This window comes from Schistocerca americana, chromosome 1 (genome assembly GCF_021461395.2).
Source record: "Schistocerca americana isolate TAMUIC-IGC-003095 chromosome 1, iqSchAmer2.1, whole genome shotgun sequence".
NCBI classification, from domain to species: domain Eukaryota; kingdom Metazoa; phylum Arthropoda; class Insecta; order Orthoptera; family Acrididae; genus Schistocerca; species Schistocerca americana.
In genome coordinates, this window is record NC_060119.1 from 1,106,146,604 (window position 1) to 1,106,163,172 (window position 16,569).

The 16,569-nt window shown below is 39.3% G+C and overlaps 1 protein-coding gene across 3 annotated transcripts in view; it reads left to right on the forward strand.

The window, feature by feature from the left end:
* Window positions 1-13,751, forward strand: part of LOC124618429 — a 153,432-nt gene extending 139,681 nt beyond the window's left edge. For 2 of the 3 annotated variants that reach the window (XR_006980050.1, XR_006980049.1), the window contains exons 4-5: window positions 578-669; window positions 12,779-13,751. Coding sequence is in view for 1 of the 3 variants with exons in the window: in XM_047145348.1 (XP_047001304.1) it covers window positions 12,779-12,783 (5 nt within the window). In the remaining 2 variants the exon portion in view is untranslated. The remainder of the gene's footprint in view (window positions 1-577; window positions 670-12,778) is intronic. The other variant, XM_047145348.1, reaches the window with a different exon arrangement.
* Window positions 13,752-16,569: the final 2,818 nt, after the last annotated feature.

Below are 16,569 nucleotides of genomic sequence, written 5' to 3' on the forward strand. Positions count from 1 at the left end.
AATATACTGACACAATCCTAATTTTCTTGCTAGACACTGTTAAATCTATCCACATCAGTCGTTCGTTTACATACCTTATTGCAACTATGCTGGGTTCCATTTCTTTCCTGATGTAAATCCCCACATGCACTGATGTAAAGCCCTACACCCCATTTCTTAAACTAAGTAAAAATATTATTTCTGATATTTTCACTTCTTCCTGTACATGCCTAATAAACTTTGCAAATGCTTATACATTACTTGAGAAATATTATAACTCTGTTAGCAATTTATTTTTTGTTTATCAATAACTTTCCTAAATGATAGCTTAAACTGAACAGGATTCATTATGGCATACTCTGTAGCAATATTTGACATCACACAGTCATAAACTAAATTTTGTGCTTTTTAACAAAGCACTAAATAGTGTTTTCTTATTTTTTCATATATACTCTGTCTTCAACTACAAATATCTCCACTGTTAATAATGCACAGGGAGAGTGCTTGTCTGTTACTAATGATTTCTTGTCAGCACTTTTTACAAGTGTGAGCTGCAAATCACTTTGCATATTATGTGAAATAAATGATTTTTCTGTAGGTGCCTCATGCACTGTCTCATAAATAGTGCAGAATTGAATAATTAAATAAATGGAGGAGAAGAATGCACAGGTTATTCCAGAACTCTTATCAGTGAGTTACTTTCCTGTGTTACAGTTAATGAGAATGCAGTTCCTAGTGTTTTACAAGTTCCAAATATAAACTAATTTGCAACTGCCCTAACACAGTCCCTTGTCACAGTGTCACTTTGCTGTTACTGAGGAACTAACAAGTATTACATAGTACTCATATCTTGTACATCAAGATGCCTTTTATGTTGTTGTTAAGTTTGTGTAGTGTGTGTTTGTTCTGACAAAAATAAAGATAGAAAGAAAAAGAATAACAAGAAATTAAGAATGTCTTCACCATGCAAAATGCCTAACTCAACCCATCAAAATGATGTTAAACATTCAAACAATGGAAACTCCAGGTAGGACTATCAACACTGTAGGAAAAGACAGATTGCTACTTACCATAAAGAAGACATGTCAAGTTGCAGGCAGACACAATTAAGTCACTCACATATAGCTTTTGGCCACAGCCTTCACACACATACACGAAAGCAAGCACACCTCACACGCACACGCACAACCACCAACTCCAGCATCTCGGGCCGGAATGCAACATCATGTGGGATGCTAGCAGCATCCTGGAGAGGATGAGGAGGGTGAAGGGGAAGGGATAGGAGTGTATGGGTGGGGAGAGAGAGAGAGACGAACGCTGTATGGTGGAGAGTGCTGGGACTACACTGCCAACAGGTGTGGCATTAGGAGATTGTGGAGCAGGACAGTGGGGGGAAAAAGAAGAGGAGCTGGGAAAGATGAGTGGATGCACTGCAGAGGGCTGTGGATAAACAGGATGGGAGGTGAGAATGGAGAGTAGGTGATAGGACAGATGGAATGGAAATTGTGGACAGTGTGGGGACAGTATGTTACGGTAGGTTGGGGCCAGGATTATTACGGGAGTGGAGAATGTTTGTTGTAAGGATAACTCCCATCTGCGCAGTTTAGAAAAGCTGGTGGTGGACAGAAGGATCCAGATGGCTCGGGCAGTGAAGTCGCCATTGACATCAAGTGTGTTATGTTCAGCTGCATGCAGTGCCACATGGTGGTCTACTTTGCTCTTGGCCACAGTTTGGCAGTGGCCATTCATCCTGGTGGACAGTTGGTTGGTAATCTACCAATACAAAAAACTGTAAATGATTTCAGCAGAGCTGGTAAATGACATGGCTGCTTTCACAGGTGGCCTGGCCCCTGATGGGTTAGGATAAACCTGGGATAGGACTGGAATAGGAAGTGCTGGGTGGGTGGATGGGGCAGGATTTGCACCTGGTTCTTCCACAGGGTTGTCATCCTTGTGACAAGGGGTTGGGATTGGGTGTGGCATAAGGATTGACTAGGATGTTGTGGCACTTGGCTGGGCAACAGAAAACTACTTTAGGAAGGGTGGGATGTATCTCGAGTAAAATGTCCCTCATATTAGAGCACAATGATAGGTAATCAAAGCCCTGGCAAAGGACATGATTCAGTCGTTCCTGTCTGGGGTGGTAGTGGGTGATAAAGGAGACACTTTTTGGGGATGGTGGAAGGATTGGGGGTGTGAGGGTAAATGGCACAGGAGATCTGTTTGAAGACTAATACTCGGGGATAGAGCCTGTCTCTGAAGGCCATGGTGAGACCCTCAGCATACTGAGCTAGGGAGTTTTTGTCACTGCAGATACCATCCCCTGGTAGCCAGGCTATATGGGAGGGATTTTTTGGTGTGAAAGGGATGACAGCTGTCAAAATGCAAGTACAGTTAGTGATTGGTGGGTTTAATGTGATCAGAGGTGTGGATGGGAGAGGAGGTGTTGAGGTTATGAAGAAACGAAGATAGTGTGTCTTGGTCCTGAGTCCAGATCATGAAGATATCATCACTGAACCTGAACTAGACTGGGGGTTTGATGTTTTGGGAGGTTAGGAGGGTCTCTTCTATATGGCCCATAAAAAGGTTGTCAAGTGAGGGTGGCATGCGAGTACCTATGGCTGTGCCGCAGATTTATTTATATACATTCCCTTCAAATGAGAAGTAGTTGTGGGTTAGGATGAAGTTAAAAGGACAATGAGAAAGGTATTGTTCAATAGCGGTAAGACCATGGGCATGAGGGATGTTGGTGTATAGGGAGGTGGTTTCAACAGTGATGAGTAGGGATCCAGGAGGGAAAGGGGTGAGGATGGTGGAGAGTCAGTGAAGGAAGTGGTTAGTGTCTTTGACATGGAAGGCTGGATTACGGGCAATTGATTGGAAGTGTTGGTCAATTAGGGCCAAAATTCTTTCATTGGGGGCACAATAACCAGCCACAATGGGGCGTCCAGGATTGTTGGGCTTGTAGATTTTGGGGAGCATGTAGAAGATGGGTGTGCATGGTGTCATAGGAGAGAGCAAGGAAATGGATTCATAGGTGGAGGAGTCAGATAATTGGTGGAGGCCTTCTGCCAGGTAGTCACTGTCATTGTTACACATTCTGTATTCGTTTACATTAACTTATCTTTGTGTGTGAGAGGGCTCTCCCTCTCCCCCTCTCCCCCCCTCTCTCTCCCCCCCTCTCCCTCTCCCCCTCCCCCTCCCCCTCTCTCCCCCTCTCCCTCTCCCTCCCCCTCTCCCTGTACGTGTGTGTGTGTGTGTGTGTGTGTGTGTGTGTGTGTGTGTGTGTGTGTGCATGCACACGTGTGTTTACTGTTCAGTGCCTCCTATTCAGTTATTTCATACCAGATTTTCCACTTTTGTGTTCATTCATTCACTTACCAACTGTGTTTTGTAAATCCCATACGAAGGAGAGCCTTGGGGACATGGAGTGAATCAGCTTATACGTTAAGAGACAGAAGCAGCCTCTGCAGGCAACTTCTCTGAAGTATACTAACAGTGTATACTAGTGCTATTTTGGTTAACAAATGGTTGTTTCATATGATTTATTCATTATGTGACTAAATGTGTTGTAAGCTTTCTTCAGCATGTACATTTAAGAATTACATTTGTAATTTGAATATGTGTGTGCAAGTATAAGCATGCTCCCTAGCAGATTGTTCTTCCCTTTGGTATTTTCTTTAAATTTGTACAAATACAAACTTAAGAATTTTACTATACAATATTGGACGCCAGAGCTTTGGTTGGATGTGTCTGTGTAGCTGTGTATGCACTTACACCAGAAAAAAAAGCAGTAAATCAAAGCCCAGTTATGTGTCTGTGATGTCACACATTTCCATGTGCCATATATCAATCAGCTACAGAAGTCTTAGGTTTGTTTGACCCATGGGAGAGTTTCACAGAAATGCTGAAAAACCTGAATTGGGAGATGCCTGAAGATAAGATGTTAACTACGAGTAGCATACGAAAGCCTAGTTCCAAAGTTTCAAGAAACAGTATTAAGTAATGAATCTACAAACATATGTCAGGCCAAAGGAACTGTGGAGACAGTGCATGCAAAGGCATTTACATTATCATTTTTCCTACACTTCATACCCAAATAGAACAGAAAAAACTCTTTACTATGTGGTTCTGTGTGAATTACCTAGGCACTGATTTCATACTGTTTTTGCAGAAAGGAGGTGTAGATCCCCACATCTCACCCACAGTAACAAATTGGTTCACAAAGTCAATTTGACTTCTTTAAAATGTAGTATGTTCTTTCATATGACACATGTATGTATCAGCTATTTCATACACATTTAATTACTGATTCTCTGACATCATATTGTGCACTCTCTCAGTAACTTCATCTGTGGTTGCATTTTTGTGATGTTCTTTCTGTGTCTCAAACAGATTTTTAATAAAACTTCAATAGCTTTCTATGAGTTTACACTGGCAACAAACCTAACTTTTATGATGACATGATATTCCAGTTTATCCATCTCAAAGAAATTTTCACAAACCAATTAGACATGTTGTCTCCCAAGGATCTGCATTGTGACCATTCCTGTTTTTGCTGCATGTAAATGATTTATAAACTTAAACAACAACAGTGAAATGTACAAATTAGCAAATGAAGCAAACATCTTAATTACAGAAAATACAAAATAAATATTTACAGAAAATTTTGAAGCTTTCACTAAGACTAGAGTAGATAACATGACAACAACTTTACTTAAAAACCTAGAAAAAACAGTCGCATTGGACACAGAGTGTGGTACCAACTAATCTACAGATTGGTCTAAATGGACAAGAGCCAAAACAGAGAGTGCAGGCTTTGCAGGCTTCCCAGGCATTTGGCGACAACATAAGCTGAAATGTTATATACAGAGAAATTATATGAACAGACCAGCCCGGATAGCCCTGCATGTTTATGTGCCACTTCTGGGATTTGGGGTGGTGCGACAACCTTGGATCAAATCCATCTGGCAGATTAACAACAATGGTAGGTTTGTTGGCAGGTCTGGATGTGGACTTTAGGTGGCTTCCCACATCTGACTACATGTCCCACCTCAGTTTCATAATTCCAACATTTAGAAAAAAATTCACATGCTTTCACAGGAGATAGTGCTAGATGCAGACAGTCGCAGGTATACGAATCCTGTCCTGAGAGAAAAAGGAGTGTCAAACATTGCCAAATCCAATAATAAACATGGTGACCTCATGAAGATATGTGATAAAGGCCAGGAAAAAGATAGACATTATATAAACAAAAAACTGAACAAGACAAGTTTCATCGTAATACAAAGTAACCGTATCTCATATAATAATAATAGAACTGTGTGATTTTGAATTGCTCTGTCAGTATCAAAATATGATACAGTATTTCATGGAAACTATGAAGATATCCTTCAGACTACAGGAAAATATCTTTAAATTAATTTTGAGGTAGACCAGAGAAAGTCAAAGAAAATCGTAGGCAGCTGTTACGAGAAACGAAAATTCTACAGCATATTAGAAAATGTAATTATTATACAAGAAAAACGGAAAAGTTGTGATCCTTGTACTTCTGGCAGTGAATCTATGCACAACTACTGTTCAAGGCACACACATAACGTGCATATGCAGCAGACACACACAGCACTATTTCGAAAAGGCATACTTGAGCCTAGCATTAAACTGTATAATGCACTACTGAAATACACACAAATAATAATGAACAAATTCAAGTAATCTGTATAAGATTAATTGGTTGAGATATGTTTCCATGCTGCATTTGGGTATTTCCAGTAATGAAGCTGTACCACTATTTGATGTTATACGCATTTGATGGTATATCTGTAAATGGTTCTCAACAGTACAGAGCTATTTAACATTGTTTCTTGTTGGAAAAAATGTTCAGTGTAAGAAATGTAGGTGTACTGAAGACACAATAAACACAATTCTGTTGACAAAAATGACATTAGACTTACTTCAGTATTTTCTTTTATGAATAAAACAGTTTAGATCACATTGTTATTCAACTGTTTCTGGCCAAATAAGGCCACCTTCAAATGGAAAGCAACAATAAATTTGAATGGTTTGAAAGTTACCACCCATTTGCTTATCTACCTAAATAAAGATAACCAATCTTAACTGCTTCTTTCAGCCCTCCATCAAGTCCTCTAATTTAAAACAATTGCGTCATACCATCCTCGAGACAAGAATAATTATTTTAAATAGAAATCACAGGTCCTTCTAACAGCTGTAAAGACCCAGCATTCATTCACAAGGTTGTTGAACTGTAGGGAAATCAATAGCAGAAGATAGGCAACTTTATATAAACTTAGAAAATTATGGCAGACTAACTGTTAAAAGGGCTTTGTGATATATATTAAAAGCAACAGGGTTTTGTGAATCTTCCTTAACACTCTGAGGACTGGGCAGCTATGGTGTGGCTCAACTGGTTTATACTGCACATTTTTGCAGTTATTCTGAATTTTATTTATATGGTGCTACTGGCACTTAGATCAATTTACTGCATTTCAAAGATGGGTCCTTCATCTATACATAGCTGCCAAGGAACATAGACGCCCATTAATGAAAACTTTTTTATGCTGAAATGAAAATGTGTTGTTTTCACAACAACATAATGTTTTTCGTCTTTACTTCACTAAATAGAGATAAGATTAGAATTTGTTGGTACTAAAAACAAAACTGTTTGAAAGTATGGCTTCCTTTACTTGATTACATTTGCTTTTGTATGAAAAATATTGAAGCATTCTGGAAAACAAAAGTCTTACATCACACTCTCCACAATAGTAACTGGTACCTCTCCTTGGCATTTTGCCAATTCTTGCCTTGGTTCTTTCAGCACAAACTTTGCACCTCCTCTGAGACCATTTGGACTTTACTGAAGCTGGAATCAATTTAGGGAAAAGTCTTCCACTGGGTGTATTTACCACCTTTGTTTTGAAAGCCTCTGCCAATTCATAATGAATTCAACTAGATATTTGTTAGTAGGATTCAACTTTTTGTATAATACATATGAATTTCTCACCACCACTTTATTTGCATCCTCTCAAAAGGATATAGCCATTAGCTGGTCACTGTGGTCTACACCAACCATGTTTTTATTGTACTCCAAAATACAACCCAGTTTCATTTTCTCGGTAATTCCTAAATTTGTTCTAACACTGACATTAGATGCTGTCATTTTGTGTTTTGTTGTCAAAATAAATACATACCTACTGTCTTTCCATACATACCTACTGTCTTTCCATCTTCCAAACAGCATATGGTCTCGTCTACAAAATGGAAGTCCCCCCCCCCCTTCCCCCCCGTCTCTGGGCTATTAGATCAATAGCTAGTCCTTTTTTCACTGTTGTACCCACTGCCTTAGTTTTGTTTTTCCACAAATGATCGAGTAGATCAGGGCTAGTGTAAAATCAGTCCATGGCCTTTACCATAGTAACTTTCATACAGTCTGTTTACTACATGCAAAATGCCATCATTAGCATTTACCTGACTACCATAACATATTTCACAATTCAAATTGCATCAACTTTCACTTAACATAAAAAATTATGCCATACATGTTAGGCCTATTTTTCAAGTAGACCCTCAAACTAAATCTCTGCAAAAAGGGCAAATTCCTTTATTTATAGTGGATTTTCTCCTGCTTTGTATGCTCATTCACTTTTTGCCACATATATATATCAAACATGGGTCTCACCATATGAACAGGATTGTGCCCTTCTTGACCTTTTGAAATAAACATTCCACTATCTGCGTGATGTATCATTTGCAGAACTTATAGAAAATGATCTCTTGATAAACTCCTTCCTGCAAAGTAGGTCTGTAATATGGGATTCATAGACCTATAGTTTGTTAACTTCGGTTTTGTAGCAGGGCACATACACTATGTGATCAAAAGTATCTCGACATCAGGATGAAAATAGCTTACAAGTTTGTGGTGCCCTCCATTGGTAATACTGGAATTCAATATGGTGTTGGCCCACCCTTAGCCTTGATGACAGCTTCCACTCTCACAGGCCTACATTCAGTCAGGTCCTGGAAGGTTTCTTGCGGAATGGCAGCTCATTCTTCATGGAGTGCTGCACTGAGGAGAGGTATCGATGTCGGTCAGTGACGCCTGGCACGAAGTCAACGTTCCAGAACATCCCAAGGGTATTCTATAGGATTCATTTCAGGACTCTGTGCAGGCCAGTCCATTACAGGGGTGTTGTCATCGTGTAACTACCCTGCCACAGGCAGTGCATTATGAACAGGTGCTTGATTGTGTTGAAGGATGCAATTGCCATCTCCGAATTGCTCTTCAACAAGGGAAGCAAGAAGGTGCTTAAAACATCAATGAAGGCCTGTGCTGTGATAGTGCCACGCAAAACAACAAGGAGTGCAAGCCCCCTCCATTGAAAAACACGACCACACCATAACACCACCACCTCCGAATTTTACTGTTGGCACTACACATGCTGGCATTCACTGGGCATTTGCCATACCCACCCTGCCATCGGATCACCACATTGTGTACCGCGATTTGTCACTCCACATAACATTTTTCCACTGTTCAAACATTCAACGTTTATGCTCCTTACACCAAGTGAGGTGTCATTTGGCATTTACCGGCATGATGTGTGGCTTATGAGCAGCCGCTCGATTGTGAAATCCAAGTTTTCTCACCTCCTGCCTAACTGTCATAGTACTTGCAGTGGATCCTGATGCAGTTTGGATTTCCTGTGTGATGGTCTGGATCGATGTCTGCCTATTACACATTATATAACCGTCTTCAACTTTTGGCGGTGTCTGTCAGTCAACAGACGTGGTCGGCCTGTGCGCTTTTGTGCTGTATGTGTCCCTTCACGTTTCCACTTCACTATCACATCAGAAACAGTGGACCTAGGGATGTTTAGGAGTGTGGAAATCTCGCGTACAGACTTATGACACAAGTGACACCCAATCACCTGACCACGTTCGAAGTCTGTGAGTTCTGCGGAGCGCCCCATTCTGCTTTCTCAGCACCCCATTCTGCTCTCTCACAATGTCTATTGACTACTGAGGTTGCTGATATGGAGTACCTGGCAGTAGGTAGCAGCACAATGCACCTAATATGAAAAATGTAAGTTTTTTGGGGTGTCCAGATACTTTTGATCACGTGGTGTATGTAAAATCGCACCAAAAAACTTATACAGTTGACTAAGTTTCACAGTACTCTACTAATGCCAAACTGAGTATGGCATCAGGTTTCCTGTTGCAGTTAGCTTGTCAATAGTGGTTCTAGCTTAGTGGTTTGTCTCTCTTTTATCATCTCCAGCAGTTCCTCATCAAAGAAGTAGGCGAAAAAATTAGACACAGAAAAGTTTTTGTCAATTTGAAATTGAATTGCATGCAGTTCTTCAAAAACTGGAAGCTGCAGAATGATAGTGTCATCATCTGTCCACTGCCCAGTCGAAAGAGGCTGAGTGATAGGTTGAGACAGAGGGACCTAGAAAACATCATTCTTGTGAAACATAACTAGCTCTTTACTCACACGAAGTGTTGAGTGCTATTGCCAAGGGATTTCAAATTCATTACATATTTCTAGATTTCCAGATGGCTTTTGACACTGCACCTCCCAAGCGTTTAGTAGTCAAATTGCATGTTTATGGAACATCATTTCAGTTTTGTGATTGGATTCGTGATTTCCTGTTAGAGGGGTCACAGTTTGTGGTAACTGATGGAAAATCATTGAGTAAAACAGAAGTCCCCAAGGTAACATTATAGGCCCTCTGCTGTACCTTAAACAACTTAGAAGACAATCTGAGCATCTGTCTTAGGTTGTTTGCAGATGAACTGTCGTTTATCATATATTAAAATTATTATAAGGTCAATACAAATTGCAAAATGATTTAGAGAAGATATCAGTACAGTGCAAAAATTGGCAATTGACCCTAAATAATGAAAAGTGTGAGGTCATCCACAAGAGTGCTAAAGGTAATCCATTAAACTTTGGTTACATGATAAATCAGTCACATCTATGGCCGTAAATTCAAAAATACCTAGGAATTACAATTGTAAACAACTTAAACTGAAAAAAAACACATAGGAAATGTTGTGGGGAAGGTGAAACTAAAGACTGTGTTTTATTGGCAGAACTCTTAGATGCCTGCACTAGGTTTGTTTGTCCTCTTTTGGAGTACTGCTGCACGGTGTGGGATACTTACCAGATAGGATTAATAGAGTATATGGAGAAAGTTCAAAGAAGAACAGAACGTTTTGTATTATAGAGAGGTAGGGGAGAGTGTCACCGACATGATAAAAGATTTGGGGTGGACATCATTGAACAAAGGCATTTTTCATTGCGGTGGAATCTTCTCATGAAATTTCAATCCTCAGCTATCTCCTCCAAATGGGAAAATATTTTATTAACGCTGACCTACACAGGGACAAATGATCATCATAATAAAATAAGGGAAATCAGAGCTCCTACGGAAAGATATAGGTGTTTGATTTTTCTGTGCACTGTTCAGGGTTGGAATATTAGAGAATTATTGTAAAGGTGGTTTGACAAACCTTTTGCCAGGCACTTTAAGTGTGATTTATAGAGTATTCATGTAGATGAAAATAATGTAGCTGTAGAACCCTGATACAGCATCAACATCAGCAGTTTCATCTTGAGGGCTCACTGACACTTCATCATCAGAAATTCCTTCTTCTTCTAAAACATAAATCATAAAAAATTAGCTTTGTTGAGTTCAACTGACAGTACAAACAGTTACAGAAAAAATATAGTGAAACACATAGCTTACCATCACTGCCTTCAAAGCCAGAAATTTGTTCATCGAGCTCTGAACCACTATAGTCCAATAAAAACTCTATCTCATCATCATGTACGGCCGCCTTGAAGACAAAGTGTGAAGCCGACAATGGAGGCAACAATTGAGGCATTATGCTCTGCTTGTGACCTTGTGAATCGCTGTGTGTGGCAACAAGATGAATCGGCATGCCACGAAACAAGTAACTTTCCTTTCTCGCCAAAATGAGGGGCAGGTGCTGACAACTGTGTTTTTTCATGGTAGTGTAAATGTAGTATAATAGCTTTACACAGACAACAGACATAAAACAAATGTTGGAATAAATTTACAAAGCTGAGAAATGGTTGATGTAGGTCCTGTGTTGCTCAACTTTTGGAGTAAATACATGCGACATAGGGGGTACATTGCTCGTCTCCAAAGTGTTAATAAACATTTTATCTTGCAAATACACTTCTCAGGTTTTCTGCTGGATCGTATTGTGTAAATCACACAATATTTCATCAATGCAACTGCTTGACATCTTCAGGTGGTAATAGTTGCTGCTGCCATTGCTGCAAGGCGCCTTGCAGCAGTGGCAGCAGCAACTACTGCCACCTGAAGATGTCAAGCGGTTGTATCGATGAACTATTGTGTGATTTACACAGTAACATTTGGCAGCAAACCTGAGAAGTGTATTTGAAACTGATCCACTGGGAAAGCATGAAAACTCACAATATTTTGTCTGGTTTACACTTGGACAAGTAGGGGCTAAGCTAGCCTCAGTAACACCCTTAGACATTCCTAGCCCTTCCAGACAGCTGGTAAAACAGTCTTTTAGCAAATAGTGTTACTGGCTTCCATGTTTAAATAAACTATACAGTGTTTCCTTCAATGCTGTATCTTCGACAGTGAGCACTGGGGTCTCTCTGCTCTCCAGCAGCCCAGGCGGAACTGTCACCTGTTTCCTTCTGGCTAATTCCAACTCATCGAGCTACAATCCGCATTGCCTGACTCCAGCTCAAAACCAACTTCCCTCATTGCCTTCACAGCTCTTGTACCACAACATATATTTTTGTCCTTTTCCCTCTTTTGATTGGTTGTCATAGTTACACCCGTTCCTCCTATCCCACTGCTTTGCATGCTCCTCCCAGATGAATTTTCCAGTATAACTGTGGTCCGGAACCACAGCTATCACTGTTAACAGGAAAGTAACACTTGGCAGTTGCCGACACACATCCGTCATGTGTCTGAGAAATAGCCTCACAGTTCCCAGAGCTGCTATGGTTCCATAACTACCCCAGCTGTCACATAGGTACGGTGACAAATACATGTGAGAATAAGTTAAATCTGCTGTGGCGAGCATTCCCAGAGTACTTGCCCCTGAGCGTGAGGATGTCTGGCCTCCCTGCTTCCCAAGGATGCAGTACTGCATTTCTCTTACTTCCTATTTTGCCAGAACCCGTTATCCAGGGGGAGATTCCCTTTGCGTCCAAGGTAGCGGGCTTCTCACTTTCCAGTGTGACCAGCATGGAACTTAATTATATTTCTAGACCAAAGACTAGAGTAGACTAGATGAGTGGTCACAGATTACAAGGACACCACCTGATAACACCAGTGGTAGCAGCCCTCCTCTTTTTAGATCTGAAGATAACACGATTTGACAGAAATCAGTGATAACAGTTAAATAAAAAAAAGGATGTAGAACATGATTCAGCAGAAATCGGTGCTAACTGTTAAATAAAAACAAGATGTAGACTGTGTTCTACATAAAATAAAATGAAATCATTAATTTCTCCTGTGACACAATGCCAACTTAATTTATTACCTAACATGTACTGACACAACTAAAACAATATTTCATTGATATCAGTGCGATCTCTGTGCCAGTTTGATATATTCTCACCGTAATATTGTACATATATTTTTACATGTTTGTAATACAGCAATTTAAAGTTCTTTGAACTGTAAAATTCAGGAATTAAAAGTACTTCCTAACTTCCAGTTATACTACTATTTGTTACTAAAGTTGTTTTCTTCTATTGCAGTTTAAGATGGGACACCCGGCAGCTGCTTCATGCTTCGGGGGATAGACGCACTTCATTTTCTGCATCATTCTTTCATAGCTCTTGCATTAATGTTCTTGTCAGTAGTCTTCTTACAAGGCCTGTGTTACACTCCTGAACAAGAAAAGCTTATGTCATTCCTAAAGAAGAAGTAGTAATTTGGACTGGAATTTTGATACTTTACTCATTGAATTAATCTTTTTACTTTTCATATTAGTGCAAACAGAATTGACATTATACACTCGTGCAAGAATTTCCTCAGAAATAAAGTATTTTTTGAGCATGAGCCCAAGGTATACAGAATTACACCATGATCAGATTGAATAAAGGTGCATTAGTTTTGACCTTTAACATATTTAGAGAGGAGTGAAATGTAATATAATGTTACACCTCTTTCTTTCCCCCATCAAGTTCAGCATTTTTTGTCTCAATAACCCACATATTGTAAATTTTATAACTTTTAACAGGCACTGATGTATTTTTTAAATGCCATACACAGCAAAACATAAATGTAAACTTGAAAAATATTTTTGAGAAGTTTTTCCTACTTATTTTTGCATCTCATAATCATACAATTATTTCTTCCACTGCAAAAAAATATCACTGTTAAAATGTTAGGGATATGGCTGCTTTTGTATCCAATCAGAAAAAGCATAACTGACAAAATGTAATAATTATACAATGCAGCTACTTTAATTGATGGTACCAAAAAAGGAAAAAAAATTTGATGAAGTATGAAATAAGTACTCAAAATTTTTGCTTCTCAATAACACCAGAAACAACAAAGAAAAAGTAGCCAGTCCTGCTCTATATGCGAATGTATAGTTCATGTGCTTGCTAACATTTTAATTAGTGTTGTTCAACGAACTGTGTTAAAACTGGTAATTGTAAAGTAGTAGAATAATTGGCTAACTATGGCATGTATAAATTGGAGAAATAAATAACCTGAGATGTAGATTGATTTATACTTTATCATCATATAAAAATGAAATATAAGCCTGTGAAAGTAGACTACTTACCTAATACACAAACACTAGTTGATAGCAATACTGAAAATTAAATGTGGGTTGTAAGTTTTGAGCTTTACACACCTTCAAGAAGTAAAAGGCTCATAGAGAATGAAAGAGAAATATAATTAGTTTTTACAAAAACAATCAGATAAAAACATTTTTGGTACAAATCACTTATTGGTACTGATTTCAAAATATCCATCTCATAAGTTAATAGACATTTTGCATGTCTCTGAACCAATTCCATGACATGCGTACCACAAAACTAACTGTGCGGGAATGTTATTACATATTTCTTCCCCCGCACATGTCACATGTAAACAACACTTATCATCAGGATCCTGCAATAATGTTGCTTGAATTCCACATAATATACACTGAAGCACGAAAGAAACTGGCATAGTCATGCGTATTCAAATACAGAGATATGTAAACAGGTAGAATATGGCAGTGTGGTCGGCAATGCCTATATAAGATAACAAGTGTCTGTTATATCAGTTACTGCTGCTACAGTAGCAGGTTATCAAGATTTAAGTGAGTTTGAATGCGGTGTTATAGTTGGCGCATGAGCGATGGGACATAGGAATCCCAGAGATAGCAATGAAGTGGGGATTTTCCATACAAGCATTTCATGAGTGTACTGTGAATATCAGGAATCCAGTAAAACATCAAATCACTGACAATGTTGCGGCCAGAAGAAGATCCTGCAAGAACGGGACCAATGACGACCGAAGAGAATCGTTCAACATGCGCTATAAACAAGTGTGAACGTGCGAACCATTCAACAAAACATCATCAATATGGGCTTTTGGAGCCGAAGGCCCACTCGTGTACCCTTGATGACTGCACGACAAAACGCTTTACGCCTCGCCTGGGGATGTCAACACCAACATTGGACTGCTGATGACTGGAAACATGTTGCCTAGTCAGACAAGTCTTGTTCCAAATTTTATCGCGTGGATGGTGGTGGAGACTCTTTAATGGTGCGGGGCATGTGCGTTGGAGTGATATGGGACCCCTGATACGTCTAGATACGAATCTGGCAGGTGACGCGTACATAAGCATCCTATCTGATACCTGCATCCATTCATGTCCATTGTGCATTCCGATGGACTTGGGCAATTCCAGAAGGACAATGCAGCACCTCACACGACCAGAATTGCTCTAGGAATCTCTTGTGAATTTAAACACTTCTGCTAGCCAACAAACTCCCCAGACACAAACATTATTGAGCATATCTGGGATGTCTTGCAACATGTTGTTCAGAAGAATCTCCACCCCCTTGTACTCTTGAGGATTTATGGATGGCCCTGCAGGATTCATGGTATCAATTCCCTCCAGGACTACTTCAGACATTAGTTGAGCCCATGTCATGTCGTGCTGCAGCACTTCTATGTGCTCACAGGGGCCGTACAAGATATTATGCAGGTGTACCAATTTCTTCGGCCCTTCAGTGTATTATCCCTCATATGCCAAAACCAGAACTATGCAAAAATGATATTCTGTCTTATGTGCACAGGCAAGTTTCATTTTTCGTAATCTTTGTTATGGCAAAGCCTCACGTGTTGCTGTGAGAGAATAAGAAAAAATGTAAGGTCCAATATCACAAAAGTTTAAAAGAAGCAGATTTTCTTATGTCATAACACATGTGGCACAGTCATGATTTTGGTATATTGCTGACTCCTACTGTATAAACCCAGAACAGCTAATATGTTAGATTCATGCTTTTGCCCCGCCATTGAATGCCTTTAAATTGTTGTGCAAGCATATATGTGTTACATATATCATGACTAATTTTCTTATGAGCAATAACAATAGTTTATTTTTTCATTACTTACATCTCTTTATGTGTATCAATGCGCATGAGAGCACTTCAGCTGTTCACTTGTGTGTTCAGCTCATTACAAATGAAAATACAAAGACAGTAGATCGGATTCATATAACAGAACAGTGAGCGCAGGCCATGCTACTTGCTGTGTATCAGAATAAAGGCACACTTGTGAGTGTTACTTCAGATGATGCAGACCACTGTATCAAGATATAAAATGCTTTCAAGACTGCTGAAAGTTCATTCCAATTATGTCAATTTATTGCAAATCCCATCAAAAAGAGAACAAAAGCTCGCTCAACAACGAATACACAAAACACCCTATGGCTTTTCACTAAGATAAGGAAAGTGTTTGCCTTGATTTTATTATGTCTGCGTTAGCTGAGACAAGAGATATTGTGAGAAGTATTACTTCAAAATGCTATGATATAATGTAAACAGAGATGTGCAGGCAGTGGTAACATTAAACACTGGCAGTGTGTGGTGGTGATAGTATAGGGAAGCATGGGTTAAGTTATCCATTCACTGAATCATGCTTATGTTGACAGAAGTCATCAAAAAGGTAACTTCATTCAAACTTGTACATTTTGGTAATGTATGACAACTATAAAGCAAAATGTAAAAAGGAAAGTTTCTAACCAGCATCCTTTCAAAAGATAAGCTAATATGGTAGCACCTTGATAATTCAGCATGCTCGGGGATCTGTTAGTGCTGGATTATCAAATATCTTGTATTATCAAGGTCATTTTAAAAAATCTGGTTTAGTTTTAATGAACAAAAACAAGTAATTCTTAATTTTTGGTGGACGTCGCACATTTGCCATCTGCCATTTTAAGCACACTTTTGTTCCGTTTGGAGCACATATTCACTGTGCATACAAACTCTTTAGTAAGCTGTAGTCTGACAGTCATGCCAGTAGCTGAATAGTAACTGTA